Source organism: Geotrypetes seraphini, chromosome 19, assembly GCF_902459505.1.
Source record: "Geotrypetes seraphini chromosome 19, aGeoSer1.1, whole genome shotgun sequence".
Classification (NCBI taxonomy): Eukaryota; Metazoa; Chordata; class Amphibia; order Gymnophiona; family Dermophiidae; genus Geotrypetes; species Geotrypetes seraphini.
In genome coordinates this window covers 16,762,793-16,786,386 of record NC_047102.1, presented here as the reverse complement: position 1 = coordinate 16,786,386, position 23,594 = coordinate 16,762,793, and the positions used below count along the sequence as shown (strand labels likewise).

The 23,594-nt window shown below is 42.2% G+C and overlaps 1 protein-coding gene across 1 annotated transcript in view; it reads right to left on the bottom strand.

The window, feature by feature from the left end:
- The window catches only part of GALNT18 (polypeptide N-acetylgalactosaminyltransferase 18), a 407,250-nt gene that overhangs the window by 81,620 nt on the left and 302,036 nt on the right, over window positions 1–23,594 (bottom strand). The window contains exons 6-7 of the mRNA XM_033928873.1: window positions 20,485–20,599; window positions 5,421–5,606 (exon numbers count right to left, since the gene is read on the bottom strand). Coding sequence (XP_033784764.1) covers window positions 5,421–5,606; window positions 20,485–20,599 — 301 coding nt within the window. The remainder of the gene's footprint in view (window positions 1–5,420; window positions 5,607–20,484; window positions 20,600–23,594) is intronic.

Genomic DNA, 23,594 nt, shown 5'->3' with positions numbered 1-23,594 from the left:
TACATAGCACTAGAAAATACACACACGAATACCACCACCATAACTATACCTAAACATTGTACAACTCACTTCAACAACCTACTATTTATCTACTATATGCTCTAAATGCTTCCTGGAAATGTCCAGACTAATCAATTGTAACTTGATACTTTCCTGATTCTATATACTGTATTATTCCAGAAATTATACAGTCTCTTAATTTGTAATCCGCTTAGAACCGCAAGGCACAAGCGGAATAGAAATCTGTAATGTAATGTAATGTAATTTACTGTGAATTTTTATTTTGGATTCTCTGAACTGCACCTTGCACTCCAGGATTGTTCAAATAAAGACTTTATCAAGATCATCAGTTCCACAGTTGTTCTCCTTGGTTTTGCCCTTATAGTACAAATGCATCTCTTACATAGAGAGTGGGAGACATTGGAAACCTGACTTGCTTGCAACACTCAAAGACCTGAGTTGCCTATCCCTATCTATAAGGTACCGGAAGCCACTGTGTCATTTATATTGTATAATAAGCTACCTACAGTAAATCGCAAATGTGAGACTCTGAACGACCAATGGATTTTTAACAAACTAAACACAACACATGCATTATATTTAATGCTCTGAACAGTATTTGCATCATTTCAAAATGCCCTGAGATATAATGCTGAAACCTTGAAGGAGAAAATTTTATCCAGTGTATATTGAAAACTGAAATTGCATTTAAGTAAGAAAAGACTTTTTTTTTTTTTAACCTGTCAGTTCAGGGACTTTAATGGTGGCAATCACTATCAAATCCATGAGAAGCTGAAAAAGCAATTTTTTTTGTTATCTTGGGGTTGTTTTCTCTGTGCTTTTTTAAAAACGGGGACTTTGCATTTATTTCCGTCGAGATAATTGAAAGCACGCTGTAAAGCCTTCTCAGTTGTCTAAGTGAAACAGTGTGTGTTCAATCGCTATAGCATATGGTATGCTAATTTCCTCATCTCTACTGTTTGTCACCCTCCAAACTGTTCAGTGACTTCTGGAATAGGCAAAGCTTGATCTAATAGCTGACAACCACTTTCATTAGTCTTTTTCTTTCTTAAACAATTGGAAATTTTCCCACAGGGAGCTTCAAATAACATTTTGCCACTGCCAATACCGGATGGCTGTTTCAAAACACGAAAAAAAGCCTTTCTGCTTGAAAGATGGCCATTAATTTATGACAGAAAAGTATTTGTGGCTTTCCACCAACTGTGAAGCACATAGCTCAGATATAACATTTGTTGGTTTAGCTCAATTAATTTATGTCTTATAACTGATGGGAGCCTGCAACAATTGTACAATTCATAATCTATTGCCTTTGAGGGGGCAATTCTTTACAAGGTGTGAAAATTTAGGCGTCCCAAATCTGTGAGCTTAGATAGCATTCTATACTGGCATCTGGGGGGTCCCGGATTCTGTTAGAGAATACAGCATAAGTTGGCATTTGGGCACCAGCATTTATACCACGTAAAAGGCAGGTGTAAATGTTGGCACCTACATGTTGGCATCCAAGTGCTCAACTTACAGGGTTGCTGTTTTTTTGTTTTTTTTTAAAATAAATTTGGCACCTAAGTGTGAGACCTACCCTTGCCCTGCCATGCTCTGCCCACATGAAAGCCTGCTTTGGCGTTGGACTCCTGAGTAGAAGCTGACAGAGGAACTGCTAAGGGGAAGAAAACCTCCATTAGAATATCTTACCTGCTAGCATTCAAACTTGGGAAACGGGTAAAACATGGGCTTCAGGAGGTTATTACATTGTCCTTATTTATTTTTTTTTTTTAAAGTATCTTTATTAGCAATTGTAACGGGACCATACAACCAATAATGGTGAAAGTTCAGTACTCTGCTTTTTTTTTTTTTTTTTAGCAAAGTCAGTTTAGGCCTTTTGCAGTCTGTTAGGGTTTATATATAAAAAGTGTTTTAGTATAGATTAGTATTTTAGGTTGCATTTCAGAGCATTAGATCAGATTAGGGCACAAATAGCAGTTGAGAAAAATCTTGTTTAGTGCAACACAAGATAGGTGCCTATCTTTAGGAACTCAAATGGAGGTTAGGCACACGAACATTGGAAAATGGCACCTATGCACTATTCTATAAGTGAACACTGAAGTGTAAGAACATAACATAAGAATAGCCATACCGGGACAGGCCAATGGTCCATCAGGCCCAGTAGCCCAATTTCACAGTGGCCAATCCAGGTCACCTGTACCTGGCCAAAACCTAAGGAGTAGCAAAATTCCATGCTACCGATCCAGGGCAAGCAGAGCCTTCCCCATGTCTTAATAACAAAACTATGGACTTTTCCTCCAGGAACTTGTCCAAATCTATCCGCTCTTACCACATCCTCTGGCAACGCGTTCCACAGCTTAACTATTCTCCGAGTTAAAAAAAATTCCCTCCGATTGGTTTTAAAAAGAATTTCCCTGTAACTTCATCGAGTGTCCCCTAGTCTTTGTAATTTTTGACAGAGTGAAACAAAGATCCACTTGTACCCGTTCTACTCCACTCAGGATTTTGTAGACTTCAATCATATCTCCTCTCAGCCGTCTCTTTTCCAAGCTGAAGCGCCCTAACCGTTTTAGTCTTTCCTCATACGAGAGGAGTTCCATCCCCTTTACCATCTTGGTCGCTCTTCTTTGAACCTTTTCTAGCGCCGCTATATCTTTTTTGAGATAAGGAGACCAGAATTGAACGCAATACTCCAGATGAGGTCGCACCATGGAGCGATACAGGGGCATTATAACATTCTTAGTCTTGTTAAACATCCCTTTTTAAATAATTCCTAATATCTTGTTTGCTTTTTTGGTCGCCGCTGCACATTGGGCAGAAGGTTTCATCATATTGTCTATGATGACACCCAGATCCTTTTCTTGGGCGCTAACCCCCAAGATGGACCCTAGGATCCGATAACGGTAATTTGGGTTATCCTTCCCAAAGTGCATTACTTTACATTTGTCCACATTAAATTTCATCTGCCACTTAGACGCTCAGTCTTTCAATTTCCTAAGGTCTGCCTGCAATTTTTCACAATGTGCATGCGTTTTAACAACTTTGAACAGTTCCAACTTCCAGATCATTTATAAATAAGTTAAAAATTAAATAGCACAGTACAGACCCAGTACAGACCCCTGTGGCACTCCACTGTCTACTCTCCACGATTGAGAAAAATGACCATTTAACCCTACCCTCTGTTTTCTATCTGATAACCAATTCCTAATCCACAACTGAACTTTACCACCTATCCCATGACTCTTTAATTTTCTCAGGACCCTCTCATGAACTTTATCAAAAGCTTTCTGAAAATCTAGACACACGACATCAACCGGCTCATTTTTATCTAATCTAATCTAATCTAATCCTTAGGTTTGTATACCGCATCATCTCCACGTTCGTAGAGCTCGACGCGGTTTACAGTAGGAGAAATAGGAAGGAACTACAACAGAGGGTTAGAGGTAGAAGTGTGAAGAAAATTTAGAGGACTTGGGATGCCAAGATATAAGAGTTTCCTTGATTCCTAAGTTTTATCCACATGTTTATTCACACCTTCACAGAAGTCAAGCATATTGGTGAAGCAAGATCTCCCTCGGCTGAACCCATGCCGACTCTGTCTCATTAAATCATATTTGTCTACATGTTCCACAATTTTTGTCATCCTGTCGCCCAAGCACAGATTGACCTACGGTGTTCATCTTCACACAGACTATAGCTTGTTTGTGGTTTTATTTGATTCCTTTCTCAACCTGGGACCCCTGATGAAGGCGTGTTTACCGAAACACGGACCGTGTCGGGTCCCCTGGTTTGTTTGTTTTTAAGGTGGTGTCTTTAACCGCATTCAATTTATTGATATAATAAACTCTGCCTGCATCATTGTACGTGTGTCTGCAGTTTTCCTTGTTTTGTCTTCGTACCCTTCACTGCAGACCCTGTTAGTTCTTCCTTCGTCGTTTGCTCCACGATTTTATTTGACATCTTCCCACCTTTATATCTAATTGTAACTTTTCTAAGTGCCTCAAAAGGAGTGTGTGGCGCAGTGGTTGAAGCTACAGCCTCAGCTCCCTGGGGTTGTGGGTTCAAACCCCGCGCTGCTCCTTATGACCCTGGGCAAGTCACTCAGTCCTCCATAGCCCCAGGTACGTTAGATAAATTGTGAGCCCACCGGGACAGATAGGGAAAATGCTTGAGTACCTGATTATAAAACCGCTTAGATAACCTTGATAGGCGGTATATAAAATCCTAATAAAACTTGAAAATGTGAGTCTGTCCCTGCTCAAAAAAAAAAAAAAATCTATACTTCTGTATTATCCTCCTAGTGGAATAAAATCCATCGCCCTCTTCCTTCTTGGGTCCTCACTTTTTAAAAAATGTAACATAATAACACAATAAATGTTGGCCGATCAAGACCTGAACAATCCATCTTCATCCACTGTAGGACTGACCTTCCCTTTCCCTGCTAGAGGCGGGGGGGAACCTCCTATCGCCCTCCTTGCTGACTGTCCAAAACAAGGCTTAACATTTTCTTAAAAGTGTTTATATATTGTCTTCTTGGGCATACACAATCAGGATGGTGTGCAAACCTCAAAATAATAAGACACAAAGAAATGGTATAAGAGGATTTCCTCCCCTTCCTTCCTTCAAGTTTCAAGTTTTCAAGTTTTATTGAATTTGATAAATCGCCTATTTTGTACTAAGCGAGCAACAATTAAAAAAGAAATGCTATACCTAGCTTTAAAAGAGGTACATAAAAACTTCAGACAGACAATACTGACAAACTAGAGAAACAATGGGAAGGGATAAAGTAGGTTAAAGTTACATATTGCGTTTCTCAGAGGAGAAGAAAGTGAAAATATGAAAGAGGAAAAAACATTAAGGTTGGGGGTTTAGAAAGTCATATTGAGAGAAGTTGAGAAAAATAGAAAGAGGGATTATTTAAAATTGCTGATTAAAAAAATTAAAAATAATAGTAAGTGAGAAGGTTTTAAATATTAAAAGAAGTTTAAAAAAAGAAAGTTTTTAGGTTAGATTTAAATATCCTCTATCGAAGGAGAATGGTATTAATGGATCAGGGAGTCCTCTGTTGGCATTTGGCCTTTCTTGGACAACTGGGGGGGGGGGGGTAGCAGGGGATTAAGGACACTTCCTAGCAAACTGTAGCTATATACTGGTACTACAAGAAGAACTGGTATGAGATCTCAGTTGTTTAGCAGAGCAATGGTTATGTGACTGCTTATTTGAATTCCATACAATTTAAATTAATACTCAATGTTTAACATTCTTGCAGAGTCTGCACTTCCAAACATGTCTGCGGTGCAATAGACTAATAGAAAGACTTAAAAAAAATCAGAGCGTCCAGAATCAAGAGACAATGAAATCCAAATTTCCCACTTTGTGAAGCCCCATCATGGACCTACCTCTTGGGGTATGTTCCATGCCATGTAAACATGACTTTTAAATTCATCCATCCAAACTTCAGCCACTCTTAGGGCATTCCTTCGGACATGGGAGGTGAGATCTTCAGTGTACGGTTTGTGAGCTCTCTCTATGTGGGCGATTCTACAGCAGGGCAGAACCTCTATGCTTCCTCCACACTGCCAAACCTAGAAACAAACACCACATTTATTAATGCAGCATTCACAGTGGTTCATAGATGAAGAGAGAGACACTGCCATGATGTTCTGGATCTTCAATTACTATTGTTCGTCATATTCTGATTAAAGAATGACACGGAGACAAATTTTTCACCGTCCCCGCAGGAACTCAATTTTCCCATCCCATCCTTTGAGTTCTGTCTCTGCCCCATTCCTGCAAGCTCTGCCTTAACCGCACAAGCCTCGAACACATGATTTTAAAGGGTTTGAGACTTTGCAGATGAGGACGGAGCTTAGGCATTGGTGGAATGAGGCATTATGACATCACAATCTCAGCTCTAGAATGTTGCTACTTAGGATTTTAAAGGGTTTGAGGCTTGTGCAGATGAGGACAGAGTTTGCGGGAATGGGGTAGGGACAGGAAAAGAACTTTCAGTGACGGGGAAAAAATTTTATCCCTTTGTCATTCTCTTAATTCTGATCACATTTCTCAGTATAATGTAGAATGGGTGTAATTCCAGCAATCCATGATGCAATGGCGTAGTAATGAGGGAGGGGGGAGGTCTGCTCCAGACGCGGTCTTCCTCGGGGCACTGGCACCCCTTCCTGCTCTCTGCCCTTCCCACTCCTCCCCCTGCCGCGTGCGCACCCCTTCCCTTCCTCCCGTATCTTTTTAACCTCGACGCGAGCAGCCACAAACTGTGGCTGCTCATGCCGGCTTTGGCGCTCTCTCTGACATCAGAGAGAAAGCCGAAGCAAGCAGCCAGTTCATGGCTGCTCGTGCCAAAGATAAAAAGTTATGGGGAAGGGGGGGACAGGGAAGAGGGCAGGAGAAGGCCACCATCACCCCAGGCGCCGCTCACCCCTGCTACGTCACTGCCGTGATGTGAACTGAAATAGTTGTTATCTGGCCTATCACTTACAAATCCAATAAGTTTTATCTGGACAATAAAATAAGTCGGTATGCAAAATTAATATTTTATACAAATGTGCACTATAGTACCATTGAAAGTTAAATTGCTTGATGTTAAAGCGGCATGGTGAGACTCAAGGAAGCCGGCATTCAGATCCCACTGATGCTCCTTGTAACCTTGGACAAATCACTTGGGGCCAGATTTTATAAATGATGCCTTACTCATTAGACAACTAGCAAAGCAGAACCTACTGTATGTCAATCAAACTTAAGCACCATTTGTGGATCACGCCTAGTGGTGCCTAAATCAACTTAAGTCACCAGTAGGTGTCATAATGTTGGGCGCCGATATATTAAGTCTGCCTAATATACTAGCTAGAGCCTAAGTCAATCCGTGCCCCAACTCCGCCCCAAGCACGCCTACATTCCCTGTAGGTGCCCAGTGTAGATGCCTACCACAAGGTGGAAGGTGCCTACCAAGTAAGGCGCCTACTGGCCAATTAATTTTTAATTAGTTTTTAATGGTGCTTTCAATTATCAGTGCCAATTAAGTTAGGTGCCTAGATCGGTAGCTGACCCCAATTGTAGGCATCTACTGGTAAGCGCCTTTTATAGAATCAGGGCCTTACTCCCTAACTCCATATAGTGCATCACTAATTAAAAGCTGAAATGGAGGTTAGGCGCCCAAAAGGGGGTAAATGGCAGTTAGGCACCTAACTGCACTTATGCGATATTCTGTAAGAGTGCCTAAGTGCTTGATTGCATAACTGCAAAGGGGGCACATGTGTGGGTGGGAAATGGGTAGAGCGTGGGAGGGTCACGTTCTTAGGCACCAAACTTATAGACTACTGTCGACTGTCTGCCTAAGTGTCTTAACATTTACCCCTGTCATTTATTTGCTGTCAACACTGGCACTGAAATGTTGGTGCTTAAATGTTGGCACATAGATTTTGGGCACATAATACCCAATGTTCAGTGATATTTAGTCGGCTAAATACCATTAAGCTAGCTAATCTCTGAATATCCTGATCAGCAGTGGACCAGGGCACCAAAATCCCAGACTGGCATTGCTCCCTTTCTCTTCTCTCCTCCCTCTCTCTTTCTACCCCCCTCCCCTTTTGATATCCACAGCACTGGGGTAGGAAAGAGAGAAGGAGCGAAGCCAGACTGGCATTTTGGTACCCGTTATCACCAGTGGGGGGTGAAGAGGGGACTTCAGAGAGAGGAGATACTAGGTTGTGAAAACTAGGCTTAAGGTGTCATAGTTTCCAAGTTTATTTGTTACTTATATTCTGCCTACCAATGGAGATTGTCTATAAGCAGTTTTTACATTCAGGTACTCAAGCATTTCCCCCTATCTGTCCTGGCAAGCTTACAACCTCCCTAATGTACAATTCTAGTGGATTACAAATTATTCAGATATTCAAGCATTTTTCTCTAACTGTCCCGGTGGGCTCCCACTCTATCTAATATATCTGGGACATTGGGGATTAAGTGACTAGGTGAAAGGTGGTGGTAAATGACGAGCCACTGCGCCATACCCCAAAACCAAGGCCGGTTCTGAGTGAGCTGGAAACCCAAGGAAGCAGGAAGAAACTGCTGGGCTCAAATGAGGAAAAAAAGATCTGAACAGACTGTCAAGATGAAGGTACCAGATTAAAGCCGTGAAGGGCACTTTTCCTTGTCATGCAACTCTAACAAACCAACCATAGAGGAATATGAAAGCTCATTAGGAAAATAGATTTTCAGGCACATATTTAGTATTTGTTCTTATAATTATGTTTGAAAACCACATATTTTGCCACATTCATAATTTTTTTCTGAGAAAGCAGACATAAAACATCTTTCAGCAGGCATTTAAAGCAGCAATTAAAAAATATTTTCTAAAAGTCTAATCAGCTCAGTTGGCTTTCCATTTCTTAACTGCAAGTCTTTGTACTAGTTTGAAAATTAATTAGCAAAATCATTATAAGGAAGCATGAGGTCTGAAATCTTAATAATAACATGGATTTCTGGAAGCAAATATTTAAGGGATGGCTTACTATTGAGAAGAGAGATTTCTAAACCCATCCTGAGTGGGTTCTCTTCATCTTTTATGCCATGTTTCAAAGCAGAGGCACTGGCCTCTAGAATAGTCATGGAAGATCAAGCTATGACTTTCCCAAACCTCTCCTGAAGGCACACCTAATTGGGCAGTTTTCAGGATTACCAAAATGAATACGCATGTCTGACATCGCTACTGGATGTCTCTTCGCCATCTAAAACTAAACATGGCCAAGACTGAGCTCCTTATCTTTTCTCCTAAACCTACCTGTCCTCTCATCCCATTCTCTATTTCTGTGGACAACCCCCTCATTCTTCCTGTCCCATCGGCTCGCAATCTCGGGGTAATCTTCGACTCTCCTTCTCTTCACAAATCCAACAGACTGCCAAAACCTGTCGTTTCTTTCTCTATAACATCGCTAAAATCTGACCCTTCCTTTCTGAACGTACTGCTAAGACCCTCAACCATAGCCTTATCGCCTCTCGCTTAGACTACTGCAACCTGCTTTTCACTGGCTTTCTCTCTCCTCTTCAATCTGCCCAGAACTCTGCTGCACACTTCATATTCCACCAACGTTGCTATGCCCACACTACCCCTCTCCTCAAGTCACTTCATTGACTCCTTGTCCACTTCCGCATACAGTTCAAACTGCCGTTCGCCTCATTTTTGGTTTAAAAAAATGGGAGCATATCACTCCTTTTGGTATATGGCAACAGCACCCCTCCTCCCCCTCCCGACACTGTGCCCTGCTAGCCATAAATGCCGATTGCTAGCCATGCTAGGCTGACATGTGCGTGCATCCACACCCCTTCCCCTCACCTTTTTAACTTTGGCGCAAGCTTCGGCGCTTTCTCATATAAAGTCCATGTCTACTATTTTTTTAATGATTTTAACCTGTTCTTAATTTATCTGCCTCTTAGAAGACATATTTCTTTTATTGTAGATAATGTGACTCCAGGTGGTTGTCTGCTGAAAGAAATGACACATTTCTATGTATCATCTATGCTCAAGCTTTGTTTTTATTGATACCATTCTCCCAGGGGCACTCAGAATGGTTTACATGAATTTATTCAGATACTGAAGCATTTTTTCTCTGCCTGTCCCGGCGGGGCTTACAATCTAATGTACTTGGAGCAATGGGGGGATTAAGTGACTTGCCCAGGGTCACAAGGAGCAGTGTGGGTTACTTTGAACCCACAATCCCACCTATTGTGTTAGATCCCTATATTTTGTTGTTGGTTTTGACAGAGGGGCAATCCTTTTACCTTAAATTCTTATAACATGCCTTTAATATTTAAATGGTTTAAGTCTTATTTTGAAAAATAGAAATGGATTCTTGCAACAGAAGGGCTGTGGCTGGCTGGTTGAGCTGCTGCCTCTGCACCCAGAGGTTGCGAGATCAAATCCCAAAGCTTCTCCTTGTGACCCTGGGCAAGTCACTTAGTCCTCCAGTGCCCACTGCTTTGAATGTCAGCTTTGAAAGGTCAAAGCATCAAAAAGGCAGTATATAACATTTTACCCTCCTTGTCCAATCCATCATCCTCTCCAGATTGGACTATTGCAACTCTATCTACTTAAGCCTAACTAAGAAAAACCTCCACAGACTCCAACGGATTCAGAATGCCGCGGCCAAGCTCATCTTCGCTAAAAGTAAATTTGACCATGTCTCCCCGCTCCTGGCCAAGCTCCACTGGCTTCTGATAATCGCCAGGGTCCACTATAAATGCGCCTGTTTAACTTTCAAAATCCTATATGGTATCCTCCCTCCCTTTATCCTTCTTTCTTGGAATTCCTCAAACCCTAATACCACCAGATCCTCCCACAAATTAAAACTATCCTTCCCCTCGCTAAAAGGCATTTCCCACACAGGAAAGCTAGGGACCTCCCTCCACTTCAAAATCACTGAGCTCTGGAACAACAATACCTCCCCTCTTCGGAACTTGAGCTCCCTCCAAGTTTTCCGCAAACATCTGAAAACCTGGCTTTTCTCAAAAAATGTAAGTCTCCCTCCAACTTAGGAATCAAGGAAACTCTTATATCTTGCCATCCCAAGTCCTCTAAATTTTCTTCACACTTCTACCTTTAACCCTCTGTTGTAGTTCCTTCCTATTTCTCCTACTGTAAACCGCGTCGAGCTCTACGAACGTGGAGATGATGCGGTATACAAACCTAAGGATTAGATTAGATTAGATATAAATCCCCATTCCCATTTCATAACCGTGACATCATAAAAATGTGACAGGCTGGGAAAAAAACATTGCAGCCATTATTTTTTGACAACTGAGGCCAATGGTCACGCTATACCAGTGGTCTCAAACTCATGGCCCGGAGGCCACATGCGGCCCGCCACATGCGGTACTCTTTTGAGGCCCTCGGTACATTTATCATAATCACAAAAGTAAAATAAAACAGTTTCTTGATCATATGTCTCTTTAGCTATAAATGACAATATTATTATTAAGACTTAGCCAAAAGGAAAGATTTATACACTATAAAGAGTTTTACCTCATGCAAAATTGTCATTTTTTTTAATAAGACATGAACTATTTTTTTCTGAGGCCCTCCAAGTACCTACAAATCCAAAAGGTGGCCCTGCAAAGGGGTTGAGTTTGAGACAACTGGCCTAAAGGAAGAAGAGATGCAAATGTTAAGAGCCTTAGCCAATAGGGAGAGGAGAAGATAGTGGATGGACCATTTGGCCTTTATCTGCCATCATGCTACTATGTTTCTATAACCATAAAGTTCTATGACATCACAATGCAGGTGTAAAGAGCTTTAGCCTATAGGAAGAGGAGATGCAAATGTTAAGAGCCTTAGCCAATAGGGAGAGGAGGAGATAGTGGATGCTGCGGATGGGCCATTTGGCCTTTATCTGCCATTATGCTACTATAAAGAGTTTTACCTCATGCAAAATTGTCATTTTTTTTAATAAGACATGAACTATTTTTTTCTGAGGCCCTCCAAGGACCTACAAATCCCAAATGTGGCCCTGCAAAGGGTTGGAGTTTGAGACCACAGTGTGCAGCACATAGAACAAACAGGTGCCCTGTGAGGTGCTGAGAATTTTTCCTTTGCTACTCAAGACCACCTTTCATCAAGCACTAACTTCCTGATATATAAAACATATTGGGTGTGAATTTTCTATAGTGCCTTCTTAACATCGCATCACTAAACCATGGTGGGATTTGTTAGAAATTCAATCTCAAAAGAGGCCGGCCGGTTTCAAAAGCAGCCTTCAGCATCCTTTTCAAAGGCTATGGAGCAGAGCAATGAAAGAAGCCTGCAGAAGGACACCGTATACTTTTTATATAACCTTCAGAAATGAGATTAAAATGAATAGCACACTTACGGAAACGCAATACTTTGAACATGGACTGAACTGAATGCAGGCATTTCACGGAGCGAAGACCTTGCCTGGAACTGTTAAAACGGTGTTAAATTCTGATTTGCATACAAAGAGCTCTGGGATTTAATGTTCTCATATAAATATTCATGGAATTACTATTATTAATTATTTCTATAGTGCTACCAGATGTGCGCAGCGCTGTATGGAGTCATGAAGAAGACAGTCCCGGCTCAAAGGAGTTTACAATCTAAGACAACCAGGGTGCCAGAACAGTTTACATGAATGTATTCAGGTACTCAAGCATTTTTCCCAGTCTGCCCCAGTGGGCTCACATCTATCGAACATACCTGGGGCAATGGGGGTGAGGAATTAAGTGACTTGGCCAGGGCCACAAGGAGCAGCGTGGGTTTGAACCCACAACCTCAGGGTGCTGAGGCCGTAGCTTTAACCACTGCGCCACACTCTTTCCCCCCCCCCTGCAGCGTCGGCACAGCAGAGAATAACGCTGCATCGATTGAAGACGTAGCAGGTGGAAAGGATGACCGTAGCCGAGGGCCAGGATGTGAGGTCAGAAAAACAAATATTGAGTTTAGAGGAAAGAATAGCAATTTCCTCTCATTTCAGAAGTCAAGGGAAATGATGGGACTGGAGAGGAAACAACAGGAAGCCTATGAATTGATAATGATGGTGATAATTGTATTATGCAGACTATAGGGGGGGCATAATAACCAATATGTATTAGATACACTTTTAGTTAAGACTTTAAAAGACACTAATATTATATGAAAGATGTAGCTGAATAATTGACACAGCAAAGTATAAACAGCACCGCTAGCAGAGTAAGGGGGACGTCAATCAGGAAATAGCTACACTTGAGTGTGGAATTCTTTGATCTCTTTTGAGATAGAATTAAGAACAGCAAAGGAAAACCTGGCTCTTCGATGTAGACGAACCCACATCCGTAGGAGGCGATGCTGCAGCGAGACTGGCGGAGAGGAGACAACAGCAGCTGCTGCGAGACGCCCGCTCGCTGTGAATAAGCTTTGAGGGAAGACTGACACGGTGACGCTGTACTGTCAGCATAGAATAAATCTGGGTAGCATTGAGCAGTGTTTGGAAAACCACTGACCGGGAGAAACCCAAGGGCATAACAAATCTCGGACATATCTGTACGTTATCTCATGGTGCTCTAATATAAACTTGAGGAAACTCCCTGCTAGGAGGAATGCATGAAGCTGCCAGCCGTGCATGCCGTGTTTTTAAATGAAAGAATTTTAGGCAGGTCAGGACTGGCTTCCCGTAAAACAAACTCAAGAAATTAAAGAGCTTGGTTAAGTGCTATTCTCACGATCCTAGAACCAACGCTTCAGTGGCGGTCTGTAACTATTTTTGAGCTGAGATTACCATTAATGGTATAGTATACTTCAAAGAAATACAGACAACAGTCTTAGCAGGGGGAAAAAAAATGCCAGGAACTGACTTCAAAGCAATTCCTTTGGTCTGGCTAAGACAGACGCCCCCTCCTGTGATTTCTACTATTTTAGAGGGAGATTTCTTATCAAATTTGCAGGACCAGCTCTAGAAAAGAATGAAATGCTACTACAGCGTTCATCTCTCTTGCTCAACGGCTGACAAACGCTAAATAAAATTTATAATTAACCGAGTACTATGTCTAATCTACAGTTAAAACCTCTGAAATTGGATTTTGGAAGGAAAGATAAATTGGATTCTGGGAACGCTTTTTAGCAAATATACATTTCCCCCTTGCCAATTGCATAAATAATACCATTTCATATCCTGAAGCCTGAGAACAATCCCTTAAGCCAGGGGTGTCAAAGTCCCTCCTCGAGGGCCGCAATCCAGGATTTCCCCAATGAATATGCATGAGATCTATTAGCATACAATTACAGAACACGTTTACAATACAGGGTTGTATCCTAACTTGATACAAACTAGGGATCTGGTACAAACAAATTGTAAGATTATACTTTCGCAACTATCAAACATTGCTTCAAGGGGAAAAAGTCTAGATCTTCCCCGGTGCCATTAGGAACATACGAGAATGGAGAAAATTGTTATTGGCTATAAGATCTGAGACATTAACTCGTGGGGCAACATTCCTGTTGGCATATCCATGCAAATGTTTAATCAAGTATTTAGGAGTGAAATATGTCTTTTTTTTTTTTTTAATGAAAACTACTGGGTCAAACTTAAAACTATGTCTCCCAAAAGAGCAGAATCATACAACAAAACTAGAAAGGAAGAACTAAGAAAGTCAACTTCACTTAAATATATAAACTTTCAACCTGAGAGGTGCTCAGAACCTTGAAAAACAGCCCCTATAGACATTTCAGTGTTCTATCATTGCATCCTCTCCCGTGTTAGAAAGAATATAGTGAACCAATTTTTCCAAAAATTGAGTTAATGTCCCAAAACAATCATGTGAACAAAATAATAACTTCAGCGTTTTTTCAAAAATGTGAACTTAGCTTGCATGGGTGCTTTAGGAATCTGTCTCACTCCAGCGGGCTCTAACGCGTTTCGCCGCAAGGCTTCTTCAGAGAGCCGCCAAACAAACTGGAACTGAGTGAAAACTTCTTCCTTCCTTGTCGCCCGTGATTACATCACTTCCTGATAGCAGGAAGTGATGTAATCACGGGTGACAAGGAAGGAAGAAGTTTTCAAGCTGGAACTGAGTGAAAACTTCTTCCTTCCTTGTCACCCGTGATTACATCACTTCCTGATAGCAGGAAGTGATGTAATCACGGGTGACAAGGAAGGAAGAAGTTTTCACTCAGTTCCAGCTTGTTTGGCGGCTCTCTGAAGAAGCCTTGCGGCGAAACGCGTTAGAGCCCGCTGGAGTGAGACAGCTTCCTAAAGCACCCATGCAAGCTAAGTTCACATTTTTGAAAAAACGCTGAAGTTATTATTTTGTTCACATGATTGTTTTGGGACATTAACTCAATTTTTGGAAAAATTGGTTCACTATATTCTTTCTAACACGGGAGAGGATGCAATGATAGAACACCGAAATGTCTATAGGGATTGTTTTTCAAGGTTCTGAGCACCTCTCAGGTTGAAAGTTTATATATTTAAGTGAAGTTGACCTTCTTAGTTCTTCCTTTCTAGTTTTGTTGTATTTTTTTTTTAATGCCAGACCAACTCCAAGCTTTCTTGGCCTGGTCCCTTCTCCTTGCAATGGACATCAACTTCATTCCAATATCTTTGTATTGTCCTCACTGCAATAATATCCACTCTGTATCGAAGCAATGTAGATCATGTGCTCTGTTCTACAGAAGAATACCTAACCTGCTGGTCTCCACTACCCATTTCATTATATGGTAGAGTAGTTATTTGGCATGACACTTTTTCCTAAATAGCTTTGTCTTACAGCTTTTACCAATATGGCTCTTGAAAAAAAGATACAAGACGATTAAACTCTTTGATATCTCATTTTTGCTGGAAGGAGAAGAAACCAAGATCATCCAAACTTTCTTGGATTTGAAAAAAATGGCAGCCGAGAAAGTTAATTGAAAGTTAGGCGCCTAACTCAAAAAACTCAATTCTATAAACAGTAGACACCAAGCTCAAAGCACCTACACTAAAAGTGGGCGTGGCTAGGGGGGAGATCATGGGCCTGTTTTCAAGTTAGGCCCATGAATCAGGTGCCATTAGTGTGAATCAGGTGCCATTAGTCTCTGATAGCGGCACCTAATTTCAGGCAAAGAAAACCCTGGCATAAATTGGGGACGGACGCCTAAATGTTAGGATGCTGAATGCTGCCTAGGCGATGCTAAGCATGATCCTATAATGTGCGCCTAAGTTTTATAGAATTGGCGCCTACGTCAATTCCTAACTTTAAGCCCACTTTATAGAATCGGAGCCTGTGTGCCCAAAATTTAGGTGCGAAGCTAGTATTCTATAGCTGCAAACTGGGGAGCGGGAGGAGGCGGCCTAGCACGTAGAGCTGCTGCCACAGATTGTGAGCCTGCAGGGACAGATAGGGAAAATGCTAAGGAGTACCCCATTACTATTCAATGAACTTGTAAATGGCTCTGGGCGAACCTCTTCGTGAAAAAGGCGGTTAATGAAAATAATTAAATAAATCTGTATGTCTGTAGAGTCCAGCCAATTTTGCATGCACAACTGAATTTTTTAATAAGCTAATCAGCGCCAATAGTTGTCAATTAACTAAGTTTGGGTGGTGGGGTTATACTTTTATACTTGATTGTGTGTTTGCACTTGATTTGTGTTCTTCTAAATTGCCTCAAGCTTTTTTTTTTTTTTTTTGAGGTGATCAATAAATCTTGACAAATCAATCTTAATCAACACTAGCGGCTGTGGGGTTTTTTTTTTTTCTGACCTCCCGAGTGATTATCATCTATAGTATAGGCACCTTGGGAGGCATTTTTAATGAGAACTTTAATAAGCTCCTATTTCCCGAGCTAAAATATTGAAACAGTGCTGCATATTTTTTTCTCTGAAAGTCACCATTCTGGAGCTCTACAAACATGCAGATGTTATTTCAAGTTTTTTTAAATAAAAATTTGATAAATCGCTTATCCATATCCTAAGCGATGACCCAAAAATAAAATTAGGGAAATAGAATCCAGACCAGTGTTTCTCAACTTCTTCAAGCCAAGTACCCCCTAAGCCTAACATAGAAACATGATGGCAGATAAAGGCCAAATGGCCCATCTAGTCTGCCCATCTGCAGGAACCTTCTCTCCAACATCAGAATTGACATCGGTGGGAAGGCATGTGGGCCAGCCGTGTGCAGTGTGTGAGTCGCTGCACGTGCCACAGCTCATCCCTGCATGGAGTTGCTGGGGGGGAGGGGTGGAGTGTGTCAGCTCTGGTGAGGTCTCTGGTGGAGACAGGAAGGGAACCTGGCAGCGGCTTCAGTGGGAGGCTGGCAGGGATCCCCAGCGGGAGGCAGGGAGGGATCCCTGGCAATGTCCAGGCCGCATACCCCAACAGGCAGCCCGTGTACCCCCAAGGGTATGCGTACCACGTGTTGAGAAACACTGATGTAGACTAAACTCACAGACAACAATATCACAAGTTATAAATAGAACAATCTACAAGAACCAAGAGGAAAGGGGGAGAAATACATTTTCATAAAGGAAAGGAAAAACACTAAAGGTAAAATCAACCTGGGAGGGGGAAAAGAGGCGAGATAGGAGGAGGAAAGAAAAAACAAAAAACCGTCTCCTTCTAATTATTGTAGGTTGAAAGCATCTTTAACTAAGTAGCATTTCAATTTGTTTTTGAATCGATCCAGCTCCTTGAACCAGTTATATGGGGACACACCTCTTCCTTTCTCATACAGCTTGTGGATAAAGATGGGGGGGTCCTTTTACTATGCTATGGGGGGTCCTTTTACTAAGTGCACTAGCCGTTTAAGCGTGCGCTAAATATTAGCGAGCGCTAAAATGGCTAGTGCCTTAGTAAAAGGACCCCTATATGAACGTGATGGAAGATGATATCTTCTTTCTTTAAGGACCATCGGCCACAAGAGGGCATCTGCTAAAAATCAGAGGAGGGAAATTTCATGGCGACACCAGGAAGTATTTTTTCACCGAAAGGGTGGTTGATCATTGGAACGAACTTCCACTGCAGGTGATTCAGACAACCAGTGTGCCAGATTTAAAAAGTATGTGGGATCTCTAGAGGGGTAAAGTCGAGGGGGTGGATCATTAGAGTGGGCAGACTTGATGGGCTATGGCCCTTTTCTGCCGTCATTTTTCTATGTTTCTATGTGATTACACTACTGCTTGACTTCCCCTCTATATGCCTCCAATATGTTTTTCAGCCCGTGCCCTGCTATGCTCCTTATGTTACCCAAGTCCCCTTCCCCTAAACTATATATGCACTTTGTCCCACCTGGCTCCTCTCTGTACATGATAACATGTTAGCCTCACCTTGCACTTAGATCCGCTGCCTACGGAATCTGTACACTTCTCCCGGATGATAATTTGTTAGCCTTTAACCTTGTGCCTAGGTTCCCTCTGTTCTCTGTAACCTCCCCCCCCCCCCCCCGGTCCTTCTGTTACCCCGCTCTCTGAATCTGTGTTTGTTGCACTGTTACCTGCCCTGAGCTTTCTGGGACGGTGGGAAATAAATCAAAATTAATAAAATTAATTAATTAACACACACAAGGTGCGGGTACGTTTTGTTTTGGGGTTGTTTTTTTTTTCAGGCAGGTAATTAGTAGTCTCTAAAACGTATCACTTTGACACAAGGGTTAGGCCCCATGATATGCATGATCTTCAAGCCTCTGCAATTCCTCTACGAGGAACAGTGAACATCGGTCTCTGAAACGGCAGGAGACCAGGAATGGTTCAGTCTGTACTTGGCCTGGAAGTTATCCGATCCATCACCCCTGTTGTTCGTCAGGGTTCATAGCCATTTGCACGCAAGACAATTGCACGCAGAGAAACGCGCGCGGTCAGGTGCGCGCAAGTCATTATAGCGCAAGACAATAGTGCACAGGACTTTATAGCGTAAGACAATAGCCCGCAAGACAATAGCGTGCAGGACATTACAGCGTAAGACAATAGTGCGCAGAACTTTATAGCGCAAGACAATAGCGTGCAAGTCATAGTGCAAGACAATAGTGCACAAGACTTTATAGCGTAAGGTAAATGGGCGCAGGTCTATATTGTGTTTGCAGTATTGTGGTCTGTTGTCCCTAGTGCCTTCTTCCTATGCCCGCAGTGTTTATTCCTCTGATCCAAGCTAACCTGATTCATCCCTCCTCTCTCACCTCCTGGTCTTTATCTTTTGCTGTGGGGTTTTCACCTGTTTTTTTTCTGCTAATACAATCAGGCTACCTACTAGAGGTGTGTAACATTCAGTAAGTTCTGTTATTTACATTATTCTAAGTTTACCACCTGGAACCATTTATTTGCGTTTTTCTTTTCCCCGCGCACATGTTGGCTACACGTAATTGTCCTGAGCTGAGTTGTCATGGCGCTCAATTGTCTTGTGCTCAGTTGTCTTGCGCGCAGTTGTCTGTGCGCTTTTGTTTTGCGCGCATTTGACTTGCCACCGTTTGTCCGTCTGGTTCAATGATCCTAACACGTGAGTCCTATTAAGTGTGTTCAACAGCTACCGAAGGTGCCAAAATATGAGTACACTGACTAAACCTTATGATATTATATTAATTAACAGAGGAAAAAGACCTCAAAACACCCCCAGTGTCGTGTGTTCACGCTAGGCATCTTATTTTGGGTTCAAGAGTATCATCACAGGTCAAACAACCTCTGTTACTATAAATTTATATTGTATTTTTATGTTTATGTTTATATTTTTAATTTTTATTTTCAATTATTTATACAGTGAAACCTTGGTTTACGAGCATACTTCGTTCCAGAAGTATGCTCGTAAATCAAATTGCTCGTATATCAAAGCGAGTTTCCCCATAGGAAGTAAGGGAAACTCGCTTTGATTCGTTCCACCTCCAGCCTTCCCTCCCCGAGGCTACCGACGCTGCTCCATCCCCTCCCCCTTGAGGCCACTGACGCTGCTCCATCCCCCCCCTGCGATCCGGCATCCCCCCTGCGAACCGGCATCCTCCCACCCACTCGCGTCGCCCCCCCCCCCCCCCGCGATCCTACATTCCCCCCCGAGCACCGCAATGACATTGCTTACCCTGATTGGGCACCGGCACCAGCACCAATGCACAGGAGGTGCCGGTGCCCGAAGATCCTCCCTCTTCTAGCCTGGGCTGGACTGGGCTTTGAGCATTTGCGCATGCTCAAAGCCTTCTGGTCTTGTTCTCTCCGAAATTCTGAATCTGAGAATCTCAGAGAGAGCGAGACCAGAAGGCTTTGAGTATGCACAAATGCTCAAAGCCCAGTCCAGCCCAGCACAGGGAAGAAGGAGGATCTCCATCACACCGCCTAGCCCAACCCAGGCCAGAAGAGGGAGGATCTTCGGGCACCGGCACCTCCTGTGCATTGGTGCTGGTGCCGGTGCCCAAACAGGGTAAGCGATGTCGTTGTGGTGCTCGGGGGGGGGATGTAGGATCGCGGGGGGGGGGGGGAGATGCGAGCGGGGGGGGGGGGGATGCTGGATCGTGGCGGGGTGGCGCTCATAAACCGAGTCAAACTCGGTTTCCAAGGCGCCAATTTTGCGAATGTTTTGCTCGTCTTGCAAAACACTCGCAAACCGGCGCACTCGTAAACCGGTCATGGTGTCAACCAACTTGTCAAAAAATATTTGGATAAATTTCAGTCTCATAAGGTAGTATATTTCTCTACATTTGTAGAAATTAAAAAAAAAAAAAAGAAATTTCTAGTAACAGAGGTTTTTTGACCCTTGAACCCAGAAAAGGTGCCTAGGGTGAACACACGACACCGGGGTGTTTTGAGATCTTTTTCCTCTGTTAATTAACATAATATCATAAAGTTTGGCCAGTGTGCTCATATGCTAGTGCCTTCTTCCAGAGGCCTGCTCAACTTTGAGTCCTGTGTGCTACCAATCTGTGATTGAGACCCCCCACCTCAGCGCTCACAGTAGGCGATAGAATTCTGTGTTAGAATTCTTCTACCAAAATTCATTTACACAATTCTCTTACCCGAACACTGAGCTCCACATTTTCTCCTCCGTAGACCTCCATTCCTTCGTCCAGTAAACCAATCTCTTCAAAGTATTGTCGGTCTATGATGAAGCAGCCAATCAATGCAGGACTTCTGTAATTTGACACAAAAAAATGGTAGGTAGTTCAAATAGAACACACAAAAAAAGGGAGTTCCAAATACCCAACGCAACGGCACCCCAAAAAAGAATGCCAAACGCCTGCAGAGCTGGGACAATTGTTCCTTTATTTCAGATTAAAGACCCGACACTGTCAGTGTTTAGACCCCTGAGGCAGGCCAAGAGCCGAAACACTGACAGTGTCGGGTCTTTAATCTGAAATAAAGGAACAATTGTCCCAGCTCTGCAGGCGTTTGCACTCTTTTTTGGGGTATCATTAGGTATTCAAATAGACCTGATGTATTTTAATTCTAACGTAAAATCATTAATAAACAAGAATTATTTTTATAGCTCCTCTCTATGTCTTTGGGTCACAATGAACTGTGTCTCTCTGCTTTCCTCTTGGTCTCAACTAATAAACATAGTTCCAGAGTCCAGTATGAAGAGGCTCCTTCTTTATTTCTACCTGGCTACTGCCGGGGTAGCCACAAAATTATACATAAGCAAAAAAAAACAACAAAAAAAAAAAACCCCAACTTTCAAAATATCATCTGTTGAAAGTTGGTGTATCAAATAAAACAAAGAAAGAAGAAACATCCTACTTGTTGCAGTTTTCTAGGTCAGGTACAACTCAATGCCAATGTTTTTCAACTTCTTCGAGCCAAGTACCCCCTAAGTTTAACAAATATCAACCGAGTACCCCGACCACCAACTGCCCAAACTCTGCCTCAGACCTAAACCCCATCATAATAGTACAAACCTCCAACTCTTCTACAAGTGCTTTGATGGATATTTAGTTGAGTTTGGGGGTTCTCCTTTAAAAGGAACCCCCCCTCCGTGTCCCAATTATGGCTCTCCCCTCTTTGTAGATTCAACTTTTGTGGAATGGCACCAGCCCCTCAGCTCTTCTTGGATCACTTGTACCCCGCTTTCTACCTGTGGCTTATTTTGAAGATATTTTCTAAGTGGGTTGAAAGCTGATACCTGTCTCTCCTAGCAATATACCCTGGAACTCCCCTTGTCTGCTTTGAAACATTTACCTTATTTAGTCATTCAATTTTCTATAATGTTCTCCCATGGGAGCTCAGAACGGTTTACATGAATTTATTCAGGTACTCAAGCATGTTTCCCTGTCTGTCTATCTAATGTATCTAGGGCAATGGGGGGATTAAGGGACTTGCCCAGGGTCACAAGTACAGCATGGGTTCCAACCTACAGCCTCAGCTAGAGTGGCACAGCGATTAAAGCTACAGCCACTCTAGAAATCAAAATACAGTAAAAGTGGGCCAAGTAAAGGACAATCAATCCATTGTGACATCACTGATGAGGTTGGTTCTTAGGCAATGGTGGAATCAGGCATTATGACATCACAATACCAGCTCTGGTTATCTGAGGCTGTAGCTTTAATCACGGTGCCACTCTAGAAATCAAAGTGTAGTAAAAGTGAGCCACTGTGACATCACTGATGAGTTTGGCTCTTAGTTATTGGTGGAATGAGGCATTATGAAGTCACAATACCTGATTATCAGAGGCTGAAACTTGTCACACTATTTATTCAATACTGTTCTACTAGGGGAGCTCAGAACACTTTACATGAATTTTATTCAGGTACTCAAGAATTTGCCCTATCTGTCCCAGTGGGCTCCCAATCTTTCTATTGTACCTGGGGCAATGGGGGGATTAAGTGACTTGCCCAGGGTTACAAGGAACCGCATGGGCTTAAACCCACAATCTCAGGGTGCTGAGACTGTAGCTTTAACCCTTTCAGGACCAAGGGACATATTTGTCCCATAACTTTAAAATCCTATCAATTTTGATTGGGATAGTCTACAGTTCTAAATTTGATATGTATGGATTCCATAGGATACTGCCTTTATGTAAACAAACTGGTTCCGACATTCATTCATTAGCGTCGTTGCCAGATTGACGAGAAGATTCACTTGCCACACTGTCCATAAGCCAGAAGTGTGATTTTTTTTTTTTAAAAATAATGATATTTCACAAAAAAATCAATTTTTTGGCATCTGCAAGCCCTTTTTACCATAAAAATGTCGTCAAAACCACAAAAATTGGCCTACGATCCTTATGGTCCTGAAAGGGTTAACCATAGTGCCACACTCTCCCCCTTCTTGCTTATGTGCTCTAGAGTAGGTAAAAATACCCCTTTACACCCCTGAAAGGCCATGTTACCCAGTTCTAGGCTGGAGTTTATTTGGCCAGTCCTGGTTCTGAATTTACATCTTTCTAGCGCTCAATTCTACCCATTGAAATTAGTGCTGCAAGTCCCATAATGCACCAGGGAGGAACGGTCAGAAATCCAGAACTGTCCCCAAATCTCCAGTCTGGAACTGGGTGACTTGCCATCTCTCTGACAACCTAATTTTTGCAATAATTTGGTCAAAGGTACAGATTTTTTTTTTTCTCTCCTGCGTATTCTATCTGGAGACCAAAGAAATCTAACTGCCTCTCTCATCTACTGTAAAGCAAATTACAGCGCAATCACCCAAAAATGTGCCCAAGCTATTTTGTCACTCTTTAATTCTCTTTCACACGCTGAAAACATGGTAGTTCTGGTTTATTGTGCCAGCAATAGGGAATGACGAGATGCTAATTAAAGAGAACAAATGGTTATCAGAGAGCAGGATATATCATTACAATTTTCTTTCTCACTAGAGAAGAATGATTCAGCTAAATATAGACACATCCCTTTCATGTCATCATGCAAACACTCATTAACTTTCAAATTCTTCTGTATCGTACGTTAAAAGATGCTAATTTACAGTGGCAACATTCAATGTGCAGTTGAGCATTTATTTTTAAGAAATTCCGTGGCCAAAAAAAAAAAATCTCATTATATTGAGAAACATCTGTAAGCTAAGTGATGACTAGAAAGAAGGCAAGTTCGCGTATGCCCAGGGATTGATTCTATAAGGGTATTCTCGTTGTCTCAATACGAGGCTATTTTGTACAGCATGTATAATTTCATGAAAC